The sequence below is a fragment of the Cnephaeus nilssonii genome (genome assembly GCF_951640355.1).
Source record: "Cnephaeus nilssonii genome assembly, chromosome: 20".
Taxonomy (NCBI): Eukaryota; Metazoa; Chordata; class Mammalia; order Chiroptera; family Vespertilionidae; genus Cnephaeus; species Cnephaeus nilssonii.
In genome coordinates, this window is record NC_137091.1 from 22,875,837 (window position 1) to 22,891,008 (window position 15,172).

Below are 15,172 nucleotides of genomic sequence, written 5' to 3' on the forward strand. Positions count from 1 at the left end.
ACAAAGCCAAAAATGAGAAAGAAGTTCAATTATTATGTTCCAAATATGCAGATGTGTGGATGGATTAACTTTTTTTCTCCTACCTAGTTTTTTTAAAAATAATATTTTTATTGATTTCAGAGAGGAAGGGAGAGGGAAAGAGCGATAGAAACATCAATGATGAGAAAGAATCATTGATTGGCTGTCTCCTGTACGCCCCCTACTGGAGATTAAGATTGAAACCCAGGCATGTGCCCTTGACTGGAATTGAACCTGGGACCATTCAGTCTGCAGGCCAACACTCTATCCACTGAGCTAAACTGGCTAGGGCCAGGTTTTTTTTTGTGTGTTTTTTTAAATAGCAGTTTTATTTAATGCCTACTAACTTTTGCATTTGAGATTCAGGAGCTGAAATTAACACAATCTAAAAAGCTCAATTTTTCCAGCACAGGTTCCTGAGCAACTTATAAATTAGTCCATTAGAAATACAGAAGAAGGAAAAAAGCTCACTACTGTAAGACAAGGATGTCAACATTGCCCTCACTGGTTTGGCTCAGTGGATAGAGTGTTGGGCCAAGGACTGAATGGTCCTGGGTTTGATTCTGGTCAAGGGCAGGGTTGATCCCTGGCCCTGGTTGAGGCATATGCTGGAGGCAACCAATCAATGTGTCTCTCTCACATCAATGTTTTTCTCTCTCTCCCCCTCTCTTCCACTTTCTCTAAAAATCAATGGGAAAATATCCTCAGGTGAGGATTAACAACAACAACAACAACAAAAAAAAGGATGGTCTACATTTAAAAGGAGAAGAGGAAGGGACAAGAGGCCTTTACTTTCCTGTCTCCCTCCACTGGGATTTGAGATCCCAAGGCTGGGGTCTCTGTTTTACTCAATGTAGTTTCCTCGGCATTGGGCAGGGTGTCTGCCAGGCCGTAAGCATCATCAAGGGAGCATGGATGAGTTCTAATAAGTCAAGTGAATGGAAATAATGAAAAAGAAATAACTAGAACAGTGACAGCTTATTCTGTACAGGTAACGGAAAGCACATTAAATTTGCATATTAGAACTAAAATAAATGTTTTGATGCTTAGCCAGAATAAAAAACAAATTAATTTCAAAGTACAATACATGCCATTACTTTAAGTTATAATAAGTACTAAGAACTTAGTTTGGAGATATTTTTTTTTGTGTGTGTGTGTGTGTGTGTGTGTGTGTGTGTGTACATACTCTGCAAATATGCCTTCCTATGCTTGTAATCATCGAACATGTCAGTTACTGAGTATGGTGTCTCCATGGGGCATATATGGTTTCACGAGTTTTTAGTCTGGATAATTCATACCAATTTCAATTAACATCCCTGGGAGACTTAATTGCTGAAATGTCAAAGGTAAGTTTGGAAATATAAGTGCATTCCAAACACATGAATACTTTGGCTTACAGATGTGGGAGACAAGGGGTGTCTTGTGAAATAAAGAAGTGTGGAAAAATAAACAAAACCTATGGAACTGAATAAAACACATGAGCCAGGATGGGTCTGGGGAACAAAAGATAAAAATTGAAACTCGTTCATACAGGCAGCAATTTCTTCTGAGCTGTTCATTCCCATTACCATCCATGTAGAGACATATTTATTTGAGGGTCATACAGACCAAATTACCTTGCACTTTTGTATAGGGTTTCCACTGGTAGAACCATCCCCGGAAAGGTTTGCTGTTATACTCTGCACACTGCTGGGCTCGAAAATCCAAGCTATTCTCATGGCAAGGGTTAATGTTGCACAGCTGATAAATGCGGCCAGAGCCTGGACAGAACTTGCCACCATACTGAGGCCTAAAAATAAGAGTAAAGAACTTGAATGATGGCAGTCAAAGGGCTCACTATTCGTCACAGAGAGTACTATACAGAGGAACAATCCAGATGAGTGTTGTCCCTGCATATATAGTCTATTATGAGAACGGAAGTAGGTAGCATACAACTTGTCACATCCCTTCTTGTATCCATGGCAGACATAACTAATCAATCAAAGACCTTTTTTTTGGTCTTTTTTTTTTTTTGCAGAGCCTGACATGTCCTTAAAATCCCCCTTAAACACAGCCCTCAAGGTAGCCACTACCACTGCTCATCAATTGGAACTGGCAGGTTAGATCAAACTGATTTGCCATTTCTGATCCAATTTTTACATACTGGCAATTTCCTTAAAAACTGATGAAAACATATTTTGACACTCATCCTATATCACCTTATATGTTAGGAAATCTATAAACGCACCTCAATGTTCTTATTAACGTAGATGTGCACTACACACACACACACACACACACACACACACACACACACACACTCACACAGGCACACACACACCCTATGTTGATATCAAAGCTCTTCAAATGAGAACCCAAGCAACTCGCCAGCTTCTCTCCCATTTCTAAACACTCATCATCTTCCCACAGGCCATCCGGCACCTGCTGCTGCGTACAAATTCAGGACCCTGGGGAGACAGAGCAGAAAGCCCCATCTGCCATGCTTTCCAGTCCAGCTTTGTCAGTCATTGGGCTGATACTTTGATTACTGTCTGACTCTTGTGTGTTTTATTCTAATTGTTCCTAAGCTCCAAGGCAAAACATTCCCTCGTTTTCATCTGCACAATCACTTTTTAACTTTGCAGGTGGCCTACTCTTTTCCTGCCAAGCACGATGGGAAATGGGTTTCAAGAGTAGGGAATCCCATCAGAACATAAATAATTAGGATCTAATGGCAAACTCTTTGAGATCTTGGTAGGCAGGCCGCAAAACATCAGAAAGCAAAATAAAGGAAAAGAGAGCACAAACCACACTGAAAATCACCACTAGCATCTTGTCCAGCTTAGTCCGGGCACAGAGCAATTGCTTCTTTTCAGTCCCACTATTTTTTTTGGCGGTTTTCTCCAAAGGCTAAAACCCAAGGATGGATCGTCTCACACCCAAAGCTCAATGCAAACATGTAACATGAAAGAAGGCTCCAGGTTAATAAACTGATGTGATTAAAATTCCTTGTCTCTTTAGGAAGCACAAGAATGCTATAAAACACCCTGGATTTGCTTCAGCATATTTTATCAAGTCCTCCTATAACTGCATGCTAAAATGGATTCAGCAGAAACGGGAAGTGTCACGCTGCCAGAATGAGATTTTTCTGCTATTTCAAAACATTCTGGAGTAACTACTTAAACATCCAGCAGTCACTGGGCTAGATCAAATCCCCGAGGACTTCTTAAATCATTACCTAAAAAGCATTGAGCAAAACTTTAAAGTGCCACATCTGACCGTCTTCCTATTGCTGGTCATCTTTAGAGAGCGTATGCCAGGCTTTCCCAGTGTAAGACTCTCTGTCTGAGATTTTACAAATAACCTTCATTTAGACGACTTAAATGCAAGCAAGTGAAGGAGGACCACATGTGCTCCTTTTTCAGCGCTGAAACGATAACAGAGAAAAGACCTCAAAGCTCACATAGCCATCTCCTCATTTAAACTTGCCTAAAGGTCACACGGCTACAAGAAAGCGAAGCTAAACCTCTTATCTCCCGGCTCTCCCGGAGTCTCTGCCCACTGCCCTCTGCCTGCGCTTCCCTGTGTTAGGCAGTAGGGCCCGGGCAGGGGGAGGAAGAGAGTAACGCACAGTGGTTGGGGAGCTGGCCTTTTCTAATGCTGCAGATCTGCACGGAAATATCCTCTGCCTCCTCCCAGCTTATCGTTAGGCAATTTTATTCTAATCTGTAAAGTGGGGGCAATTGTGACAATGAACTGAGACAACATTTGGACAGAATTTAGGACACAGTCTAGGGCCCAGTTTGCACAAATCATAACTATTTGAAAATGCTTTCCACTTTTAATGACTGGCAAGCATTTGGACTTTTCCATCAAATCTTCCAATACAGGTACATTTTTTCTGCAGCTATGAACATGAGTGTTAGGATAAATTAACAGAAAATTCAACGGTGGCATCCCTCGGTATAATGACTTAAGATTTAAAAAAAAATGTAGAAAGTGAGAAAACAAATGTCTAGGCACATGATTTTGTGTTTATATTAGACTGTTATAAAGTTTACCCATAATTTGCTTCTGCATCATTTGTCAAGTCCTCCCTGTGAATGGCTATCATGTTGGCTGGCTGATCTTAGAACCATGGAGGGAGCCCTGCTAAATACGCAGTCATACTCCTGGGCCCTCCCAGACATTTTCCCTAAGAATATATGGCGGGGAAGAGCCAAACCCCGTTTTTTAAAGCACACTTGGTGATTCCGATCATCAGCTGGGCCTGGAAATTACCAGTCGGGAAAAGAGCCAGAGGTTGGATTCAATTATTATTCTGAAGCTATGAACCTAGTGGTGTATTATTCTTTCTCACATAGACTCACATTTTAGGGAAAAGTTCTAGAAATGCCTTAATGGGTTTACTTTTCACCGTTTTCTTAAACAGTTTATAGGAGTTTTACTAGGCTCCCGTAAGTGTAATAATTTAATAGCCAGGGACCCAGGAAAAATGTCAAAGGATTAAGACGGTGGGCTCTTGGACCCACTCTAACATGACCAGCTTGGTGACGTGGGCAAGAATTGGTGCTGTGAATGGGACCCTCTGCCACCCTACTTATAAAATAACTGGATTAGACAACAGGTTGCAACTCACGGAGGAATTAAAAAGGGCCACATGTACCTGGGACTGGCCATTCCGGGACCAGATAACCTGTCAACTCTTGGGAAGCTGAAATGCATCCCTGAATTGGCCAGGAATAACTCACTTTTTATGAAACAAAAATGTGTTCTGGGAAAACCATCACGGTGTGAAATAAAAAGCTCGCATTGCCTCTACATGAAAAAAATAAAAATGGTCAGGCTGAGTGATGGGAACAGACCGAATGTTTGAACTGAAGGAAGAAAGGAACCTGCAGTGGGGAGGAAAAAGCAGCTGTACTACAACCCAGGGAAATAGGAACAGAGAACATCTAACTCAATGGTCTTGCGATAGCCGACCACTAGCTTGTTTCATTCGTGACTTCGAACTTAAGGAAAGCAAACAGTACCCTGATTAGACTTGTTTAAACTTAAAACTGCACCAAGTGGAACTACTTTAGTGATTAATTCTTCTATTAGGCATCTCTAAAATTGTGATAGGTTATTTCCACGAACAATGCCCTATTATAATGAGAGCTCTCAATCCCGCAGATATGGGAGAGGTTTCCTTTAAATCTCAGGGGCGTCATTCTTGCACTTTACCAGCAGGGCTATTAAATTAGGCAATCGATTTCTTTCTTGGGGGAAAAAAAAATTGAGATTGTAAAATGTAGTGAAGTATGAAAACCAGATCCATGAAATATGTTGCAAAAATGAAAATATGATGAATTTTAACAATCCTATCCAAGACACAGGCTGTGTTCAAAATAGACAAGAGTGGTTTTAATAACCTGATATAAATTGTACATGTATCACAAACCTCCCTACCATTACACACAGTTACTGGGTCTGATTAGGGCAGTCGGTCTCAGCTGGGGATGACTCTGCCCCTACAGGACATTTGGCAAGGTCTGGAGACATTTGTGGTTGTCATAACTTGGAGACTGAAGGGAGGGGTGGGGGGAGGGGAAAGGCTAGGGATGCTGCTAAACATCCTGCCATGTACAGGGCCAACTCCCTCAGCAAAATAATTACCCAGCTTAAAATGTCAACAGTGCCCCGGCCGAGTAGCTCAGTTGGTGAGAGTGTTGTCTTGATGTGCCAAGGTGGTGGGTTTAATCCTTGGTCAGGGCACATACAAGAATCAACCCATGAATGTCTAAATACATAGAACAACAACTTGATCTCTCTCTGTCTCTCTCTCTCTCTTTCTCCTCCTTCTCTCTCTAAAAATCAATAAGTTGAAAAAATTAAAATCAACTGTCAATGGTGCTGACGTTGAGAAATCCTACGTTAGCCTGAGATAGCCCAACGCGTGCCTAGCAAGCCATGGTTAATGTATGGCCCAACCCTCCCTGGTATTTTGGAACAAAATGACCTTTTGGTCCAGCTCAGCCTGCTCACTAACATAAAGTATCACTTGTCTCTTTAAAAATTTGCTTGGGCTTTCGTCCCATTATCTATTTTAGTTCTCAACCTACCAAGCATTCCTGCAATATTTACAACCTGCCAGGCACTTTTAAAGAGCACTTTGCAAATATGAACCCAGGTGATGAAGGCATCATCTTGACCCCACTTTACAAGTGAGGGACCTAGAGTGGGAGAGGCCGTGGTCCATGGCCACAGCCCTAGGAGGCGGTGGGCCACAAGGCAAACCCAGGCGATGGGGACTGAGTCTGTGTTCGCATGCCCCAGGCTATGCCACCACTCAGGTTATGTTGTACGGACCGACGCCTCGATTTTCCAACATCCCGTCACTTCCCCTTACTCCGCAGCATCCTCCCAAGGCCAGTTTCATTAGTCAGGCCTCTCCCCACTGCTTCTGAGGGCTGGCCCTCGGTTGCCCTGTGTTCCTAGGGAGCTTTTAAATGAAATGAGGAAAACCACATGGACCCCAGAACCTTTGCCGAATGCCCATTTTAGAGGTTCTCAACCTTCCTAATGCCGTGACCCTTTACTACAGTTCCTCATGCTGTGGTGACCCCCCAACCATAAAATTATTTTCGTTGCTACTTCATAACTATAATTTTGCTACTGTTAATGAATCGTACTGTAAATATCTGTGTTTTCCGATGGTCGCGACCCACAGGTTGAGAACCGCTGCTGTAGAGCCTAAGACCATCGGAAAACACAGATATTTACATTACGATTCATTAACAGTAGCAAAATTACAGTTATGGAGTAGCAACGAAAATAATTTTATGGTTGGGGGTCACTACAACATGAGGAACTGTATTAAAGGGTCGCGGCATTAGAAAGGTTGAGAACCACTGCATTAGATGCTCCTTGGTGTGTCAGATGCAATTTTTAATCCTCCCCAAACCTTTAGAGGTATTATCATCTCCATTCTATAGAGCTAGGCCCAAGCTCACAGCTCATGTGACCTTCCCAAAGCCACGCCGCGAATAAATGGAAGGCCAGACATTTGGGGTCATATCATTCTGTCTCCTGAACCTGGGCTCTTTCTACAGAACCATGTCAATCAGGAAACATGCATGTTTCCTGTGGGAATTAGAGTAAAAGTAGCATTAAACCCCCTTTTCCACACAGCACAAACTAGTTCAGAATCCCAGTACCAGACCAGAGGGTGCCCACAGATGATCACGAGCCAATTTTAATCCACGGACATTTTGATTAGTCCTCATCATGTGTGTGGGGTTTTTTTGTTTGTTTGTTTGTTTTTTAAGAAAATTGAATTTGTCGTCGATATTTTAGAAATTGGGAAATTTCACACACATTTTTTTTAGATTTCTGGTTTCTCTTGAAAAGTCAGACAGATCTGTCAACACGTGTTGATGTACATTCCTGCGAGGCAAAAATCAGCATACTTTCTCCAATTCATCACTTTGAGAGACACGCGCTCCCCCCCCCCCCCACACACACACACACAACCCCCCGCCAAGCCTCTCTGGTCCCCAATCGCACAGGCGTTTGGGTGTGTGAAAGTAAGTAGCTCGGATTGTTACTACCATTGCTGGAGCCCTTGATCAGCCTATTCACGCGTGGAATCCTTGCTGATTTTGGGTTTTCCCTCCCCTCCCCTCCCCTCCCCTCCCCTCCCCTCCCCTCCCCTCCCCTCCCCTCCCCTCCCCTCCCCTTCCCTTCCCTTCCCTCCCCCCCTCCCCCCTGTACACACACAACCTTTCCATGCAGCCATAAGACCCTCGATGACTCCATGACTGCTGTGAGCCGGAGCAGAAAACTGCCCGTAGAACAAGCAGAACCAGTGTGTTCCGGGCTGAAGGGGAATGCCTCACCGCACCCTCCCGCCCCGGAGCCTTACTTGGGGTTGTTGCAGTGTCTCTCCTGGTACCTGACTCCTCCGCCGCAAGTCCGGGAGCAGTCTGACCACTTGGACCAGGAGGACCACTGGCCGTGGATGGGCCGGGGGCCGTGCTCCCCGAGCTTCACACACTGGCCTTGGCGACACCACTGTGGAAAGAGCATGGGACAGGCCTCCGGTCAGAGCCACCTGGGGAGGCGCGGAGGTGCACACACTGGCACGCGGGGACACACGAGTCTGTGGGCCGATGGCATTCCTTCCCAGGCTGCGCTGTGGGGACAGCGGCCGAGTGCGCATTTCCCACGTGCATTTGGAAAAGCGGACACTGCCCAGCCGGTGTGGCTCAGTGGTTGAGTGTCAACCTGTGAACCAAGAGGTCAAGGTTCCATTCCCGGTTGGGGCACAAGCCCGGATGGCGGGCTCGATCCCTAGTGGGGAGGGGGGAGGGTGTGCAGGAGGCAGCCGATCAATGATTCTCATCATTGATGTTTCTATCTCTCCCTCTCCCTTCCTCTCTGAAATCAATAAAAATACATAAAAAACAAATTGAAAAGCTGACTTCTAGAGAGAAGGGCCATCTGTCACCCACGAGCTTTGTGAGCTATGGAGGTGAAATGCTCAGACCAGGTCACCCCCTGTACCCCCCAATAGCCAAGGGAGTCAGAGCAGAAAAATGACAGGAGTCTCCCTAGACTTTTAGGGCCGTCACCGGGCAGAGAACGGCTTGGCGCATGCGCTCACGGAGAGCCAGTTTTGAAGACATTAACAGAATTCACCATTCTGGATGGCTATCTCATCATAAAAGCAGATACAGCTATGCAAACATTTCTGTTTATTCCACCGATAGCGGTCTTAAAACACTGCGCTTGTCTTATAAAACTGAATAGCGTTCACTGTGCTTTCAGATAACACCTTTGTGTGTGTATATAAGGTCCCGACTTAAGATCCTTGGATGACTTGGAACTCTGAGGGTCTTTTATGACTTAGCTCTGGGTCTTCCGTTTGTCAGTGATCTGCTCGCTGGGGCGAGAACGGTTTTCTGCCCCAACCTTTGGTTTCAGCTTTCCTCTGTAACCCAATCCAGGTGTTGTGGGTCCTCTCTGTCCTCGGGGGTTGTGTTAGCCTCTGGGGGTGGTTTTTTTCCTGTGGTGCTTTTACTAGGAGCAAGTTCTGCATGACTTAGCATAAGCGCACACTTTTCTGAAATCCCGTGCAATCAGATCCAAAGGGCGGCTCCAGGTTCTGCTGAGCAGCGGGGGTTTGGTTACAGAATTACGGGGAGGTTTGACGTTCAAATCCTCACGCTGCCTCCATGATCCATTTGGTTGGTGGCTGTTTATTGTCTTGCTAGTGCACTTTGTCTAGGTCAAGATATTGCTTCCTGTCTTCAAATTCTTGCCCCCCTTGAACGGATTACTTTTCTGTTTATAATTTTTCTTTCCCTTGGATTAATTGCCATTCCAGAGTTTGCACGAAAGCCTAAAACACTGTTGAGGACTTTGGGGTCGGGGAGGAAGCCATCGGTCATTTGAGGATTTTATCGACCATAAGCACCAATCTGAATCTTCCCTGCTAAGAGTCCCCGAGCCCTCCTGGACAGAGCTCAGTGGCTGAGACATAATAACAACCAACAGCCAACAACAGCAGCAGCTACCATTTATTAAGGGGCTTCTATGTTCCCCAAATGGTACAGGCAGGGGGAGGAGGGAGACTTTACATGCAGTATCTAATGTAATCCTTGCAAAGTACTTAGGGGTTAATAACTAATTTCTGGCTGAGAGATACTAACTAACTTGCCCAGAATCACACATCTGTCCAATCACACAACTAGCTGAGGTTGGATTTCAACTTAGCAGCCAAAACTCCTGAACAGGACACATAGACTTCTCACCTCAGAGGCAAATTGCCCACCAAGGTATCTGAAGGCTGACCTAATTTCTATTTTAGAAATGTGGTTTTTAGTTCTGTTCCAACCCTTCAATTATTTCAACTTTCTTTTATTCCAGTATCGTAGTATTGACAGTCTCCTCCGGCTTCTTTAATTAGTATAGGAGTCAGGAACACACAAGAATATATACCCCATACATGCACAATTCACATGTATATATGAAATCCTACAGATACCATGTGACTGTAAAACAGACACACACATAACTGTATCTATCCAAACAGATGTATTTCTAGCACTGCTTCTAATTTCAAATTCAATGTCCATGGCTTGGGCAAATGTCTTTAACGATCGACAACAAGCACAAACCTTTCTTTCCTTGCACACAGATCTAGATAAAAGAATGTGGCTTTCATATCCTCACCCATTTACTGAACATTCATGGTAAAGCTGTCACGGAACGATGAGGGAGGGACTGGAGAAAGATGGGGAAGGATTCAGTTGGGTTCCAGCTACGGAGGAATAAACAAAACATGGAGTAGCTGCTACTCTGCAAGACCCTTGAGATAAAGCATGAGTAAGCTATGGCCCTGGCCTCATGGAGTTTACAGTCTAATAAGTAGCCAGTTACATCCCCCCAGTGGAGGGAGATCAGAGAGCCATCGATATGAATGAGGAAGAATTATACTGAATGAAACTTAACCAGAATGCTTTCTACAGAGGGTGGCCTTACAATTGAGGGCTTTCCTCCAGTGTGTATATCCATGGTGTGGTCTTTCAAAATAGTGGGTAGGAAAAGTGTTAGGACATCTGTTTTCTAACTCCTGGCTTGATGTGTCTCATGTTATATTAGCTGAAGTCTAATCCAGGGGCATTTTTGTCCCCTGGAACTAGATCCCGGGTGTATTTATGTAGCAAACCTTAACCTATGCCATTGTGCACTTATTTTCCTCATTTATTATGCCAGTATTTTCTTGTGCATCCCTCTTACGTTTAGTACTGTTGTTTTTTTAAGGACAAAAGTATCTATTAATCTTCAAGTTGAAATTCTAAATGTTGATGCTTTAACAATACAAATAACTTGAGCAGAACCTCTATTTTCAATCATTCAATTAATTCATTGTTTTGTGTCATCCCAACTAACACACTCCAGTGCATGCTTTCATGAGAATTGGGATTGCTTAAGACAGGTGCATCTGATTAAAAATTGCATGTAATGCCTTCTTAAATGTCTATTTTCTTTAAAAGTACAAAACAGTTAAAATTTTCCAGTCTTTTAAGACATTAGGAAAATGACTTAACTAATATCAGAAAGCCTTTTCTGACACATCTATTTTCGTGTGTCTATTGTTGTATTTCTTGTTATTCTGTCACTGAAATTCTCTCCTCCAACTGAAGAACTTCAATTCGAATCCCAGCATCCTTGGTGCACCCACTCACTGTCGTTTATTCTAAGTGCACACCAATCACGAGCAAGCTTCCTCTCCCATCCACATGGGCTTCGATAGCAATTCAGTGCTTAAAGAAAGTGTGTTTATAAAGAAAGCCAGAGTTGTTGGGTTCTGCACAGGTCTCCCCACTAAACTGAGTTTTTGAAGAGATAAAACTGAGTTTTACTCATCGGTGTATCCCCAGAGCTTTCTGTCTCTGATAGCTAGTAGTCAGGAAATTATTGTGGAATTGAATTCACTTTCAAGGACCAATTCTTCTATATGCAGGCTTGTGCTGTCTCGAGAGAGCCAAAAGCAGAGATAAAAATCCTGTAACCTCACATCCTCTTTCATCAGTCATCGCTCCCTTATCTCGGCCTTTCAAAGGAACGCCCCAAATCTGGAGCATTTACGGAACTTCAAGTGTACCTCTCCTTCCAGATTCTACTGGGACAGGGGAAGAAAAATGGAAACTAATATGTGAGAGTTCTTCACTCAAAACACAAAAATCTCCCACAATGAAAGTGGTGCTTAGGGTTGAAGACACTGGCAAGCAAAAAGGACTTTCTGGTACAACATAGATGGAGACACAGCTTACCCTTCCACAGGAGTCACTATATGTGATGGGCCTCTACTGGGCTTATCACAGGCTCCACACTGGTCCTGTGAAGTGCTTAATAGAGGCCTTGTATGGAGGGGCCATCTTTTCTTTGCTACTCAAAGGGCTATCTGCTACCTGAGGCCTTTTTATGCTGAATCAAGTTTAAAAGACAAAGAATATGCAATAAAACCTACCAGCTTATTGAAAAAGAAATATTTTGACCCAAACCTCCAGCTGAAAATCAAAAATAAAGGCAAAGGCAAAGGCAAAAATAAAAAACTATTAAACAGCCGAAATCAGTTTGGCTCAGTGGATAGAGTGTCGGTCTGCGGACTGGAAGGTCCCAGGTTCGATTCCGGTCAAGGGCATGTACATTGGTTGCGGGCACGTCCCCCGGTGGGGGGTGTGCAGGAGGCAGCTGGTCGATGTCTCTCTCTCATCGATGTTTCTAGCTCTCTCTCCCTTCCTCTCTGTGAAAAATCAATAAAATATATATATTTTTAAAAATTCTTAAACAATTGAGCCAACTGGGTTATGTTTGCATTGAGTTTCATGATAGCTGCTAGATATGCTGGTTCATTTAATGAGAAGTTGGGGCATATACACAGTGAGGCATTCCAATCTGAGGTTGCAGCATGAAGAGTTTCTATGCTCCATCAAGTTTCTAGAACTAAAAACTAACAGGTATGTAGTTTACCATACTCAAGCCACAAACGGTCCCTTCTGCTGCAGGCATAAACTTCGTCTCACACCTGTGGCCCACGCGATGGCACCAAAGTGACTTGCAAATGTCCTGAAAGGAAAGGAGGAACTGGTAAGGGTGATGACACAATAAAACAAAACATCCAAAGTTTTCGTACGCATTTATATTCAGAGGTGGCTGAAATGACACTTTATCCAGAAAGTGAAGGCAAGAGAAGTCGGCAGTAGCAAGGTAACCAGTAGTACGTTCTAACCGACGAATTCCCTACACTTCCCCCATATTCTGGTATGTTTAGGAATGACTGGGAATGAACAGTAGTTAATTTAGAGACCATTTGGCTTGAAGCTAAGAGGTCTGGTTGCTAATAGCAACAGAAACAAAACAACAATATAACAACCAGTGAAGCAGAAGAGGCCAAGACTGGACCAAAGCCTGATTCCAATCCTTGTCTGTCAACTCCAGGTTGCATGCCCTGTGGACGTGACGTGTTCTGGAAGGCTTGTAAGTGCAGTTTCTTCCTCTGCCAAATAGTGATCATGTTAGCACGTGCCCCTAGAAGGTTCTTCTCAAGGATACATGATGTAAATGATCACTGTCATTACCTTCTTTATCTTTATAGTAATTTTCAAGCATTTAGACAATTTAATTCTCACAGTATGTCTATGAAGTAAACTCCCATGCTATACTCTAGTAGGCAGACTAAAGCCCCCCAACAATGACCACATCCTCCTAATCCCTGGAAACTGAGTATGTGACGTTATATAGCACAGAAGCATGAACGTTACAGAGAATTAAGGTGGCTCATCCATTGACCTTGAGATGGGAAGACTATCTTAAATTTTCTAGAAGGGCACAAGGGTCCATACAATGGGGAAGAGGAAGACAGAAGAGAACCCGGGAGACGAGAGCGGGAGGCAAACTTGGAGACGCTGCTGGCTCTGATGATAGAGGAAGGGGCCACGAGCCAAGGAATGTAGGAGGCCTCTAGAAGTTAGAGAAGGCAAGAACATGGCTTTCTTCTAGAGCCTCCAGAAGGAACACAGCCCTGCCAACACGTGATCTTAGCCCAGTGAGACTCACGTCAGATGCCTGCCTCCAGATCTCTAAGGAAATAAATGTGTGTTGTTTTAACTCACTACGATGATGGGAATTTATTGTGACAGCCATAGGAAACTAATCTTAATACATTTTAGTGGAAGACACTAAACCAGGTCCTTATAAAAATTCATTTGGATGAGGAAACTGAGAAAGCTACTGATACGCTCAAAGCCATGATGGTAAGTGGCAAAGGCAGGACCCCAAATGGCCTGATCACTGCAGGCCCTTGATCACTGCTCTGGACCGGGATTTACCATCAATGGATGTTAGAAAGCTCCCTACTTCTCCAGGTCTCTGCTGCCTGACGATAAAGAAAGGGGACTGAACCAGACCAGACGCCTTCCAGCTCACACAGCTGAAGCTGCTCTTCGGAATGACGTCGCTAATGGAATGTCAAGATCACGAAACGCCAAAGTGATTTCATTTTCTTTGCTACATTCTATTGACTAAGGGAGAAGTGTGAACACATTCCTTTTGGGGGAAGTATTAACCCCCAGGTTGGACACAAAATCGTTCTTGTGGTCACGTGTCGTAGCCCGGAAAATTCAATTAACCGGGCACCCAACTCCCCCAAGCATTCCGGTGAATGTGGATTTCACGGTTAGAACACAGAGCAAGGACATCCTTAGAAATATTTCGTAAAATAGTTTCCCACAGGCCTGAGACAAGAAAACACAGGGGAAGCAGAGATGTGTGCAGTAAGTGTGCTATGGCAGACCATAAAATCCTACCCGCCCTTCCCCAGAGAGACGGCAAGGCTATTCAGGCCACTGCTTGGACACGGCTGCCACCAGCAGCCCGACATGTGCCACACGTTCCACTCCCAAACCTCCCAACAGCTCAGAAGACACAACGTGTTTCCATGGAAACGGAACTGCCATTGACATCAGGAGAAAGCACAGGGCAGCCTCCCAGCACCGTGACTCAGGTTCGTCACTCTGTGCGCCACCGTATTGTGTGACGCTGGGCCCGAGGGGGACAAGTTAACGTGGGAAAAGAACAGTCTGCATCAAAGTGGAAGAATGGCCTGGCTGGCGTGGCTCACTGGTTGAGTGTCAACCTATGAACCAGGAGGTCGAGGTTCGATTCCAGGTCAGGGCACGTGCCCGGGGTTGCGGTCTCGATCCCCAGTGTGGGGTGTGCAGGAGGCAGCCGATCAATGATTCTCTCTCATCATTGATGTTTCTAGCTCTCTCTCCCTCTCCCTTCCTCTGTGAAATCAATAAAAATGTATTTTTAAAGATATAAACAACAAAATAATAATAAAAAAGTGGAAGAATTGGATGTGACCATTGAAACCGGGAAAGCCACAGTGAGAAAGGCTTTCAGAATTAAATTGTTTTCCTTCTTAAGCCAGGGGAAAGCCGTAACACACTCCCATCGCCTATGTGGCAGCCACCGAAATGACCCAGGGCAGACAGAAGCAGAGGCCCAGATTCCACCGCCAATGCCAAGCCACAGGGCGCAGGGAAGGGGGCAGCCCGAGAAGACCAGGAAAATAAAGCAAAACACAGAAACACAGGGATTCCAGAGCGAAGTAAGGCGGGCT

The 15,172-nt window shown here is 44.3% G+C and overlaps 1 protein-coding gene across 2 annotated transcripts in view; it reads right to left on the minus strand.

Moving 5' to 3' along the window:
- ADAMTS18 (ADAM metallopeptidase with thrombospondin type 1 motif 18) overlaps positions 1 to 15,172 on the minus strand; it is a gene marked incomplete at its 5' end in the record, with an annotated part of 127,341 nt that overhangs the window by 32,989 nt on the left and 79,180 nt on the right. For both annotated transcript variants that reach the window (XM_079799354.1, XM_079799353.1), the window contains 3 exons: positions 1,635 to 1,807; positions 7,904 to 8,052; positions 12,520 to 12,615. In XM_079799354.1, the coding sequence (XP_079655480.1) occupies positions 1,635 to 1,807; positions 7,904 to 8,052; positions 12,520 to 12,615 (418 nt within the window). The remainder of the gene's footprint in view (positions 1 to 1,634; positions 1,808 to 7,903; positions 8,053 to 12,519; positions 12,616 to 15,172) is intronic.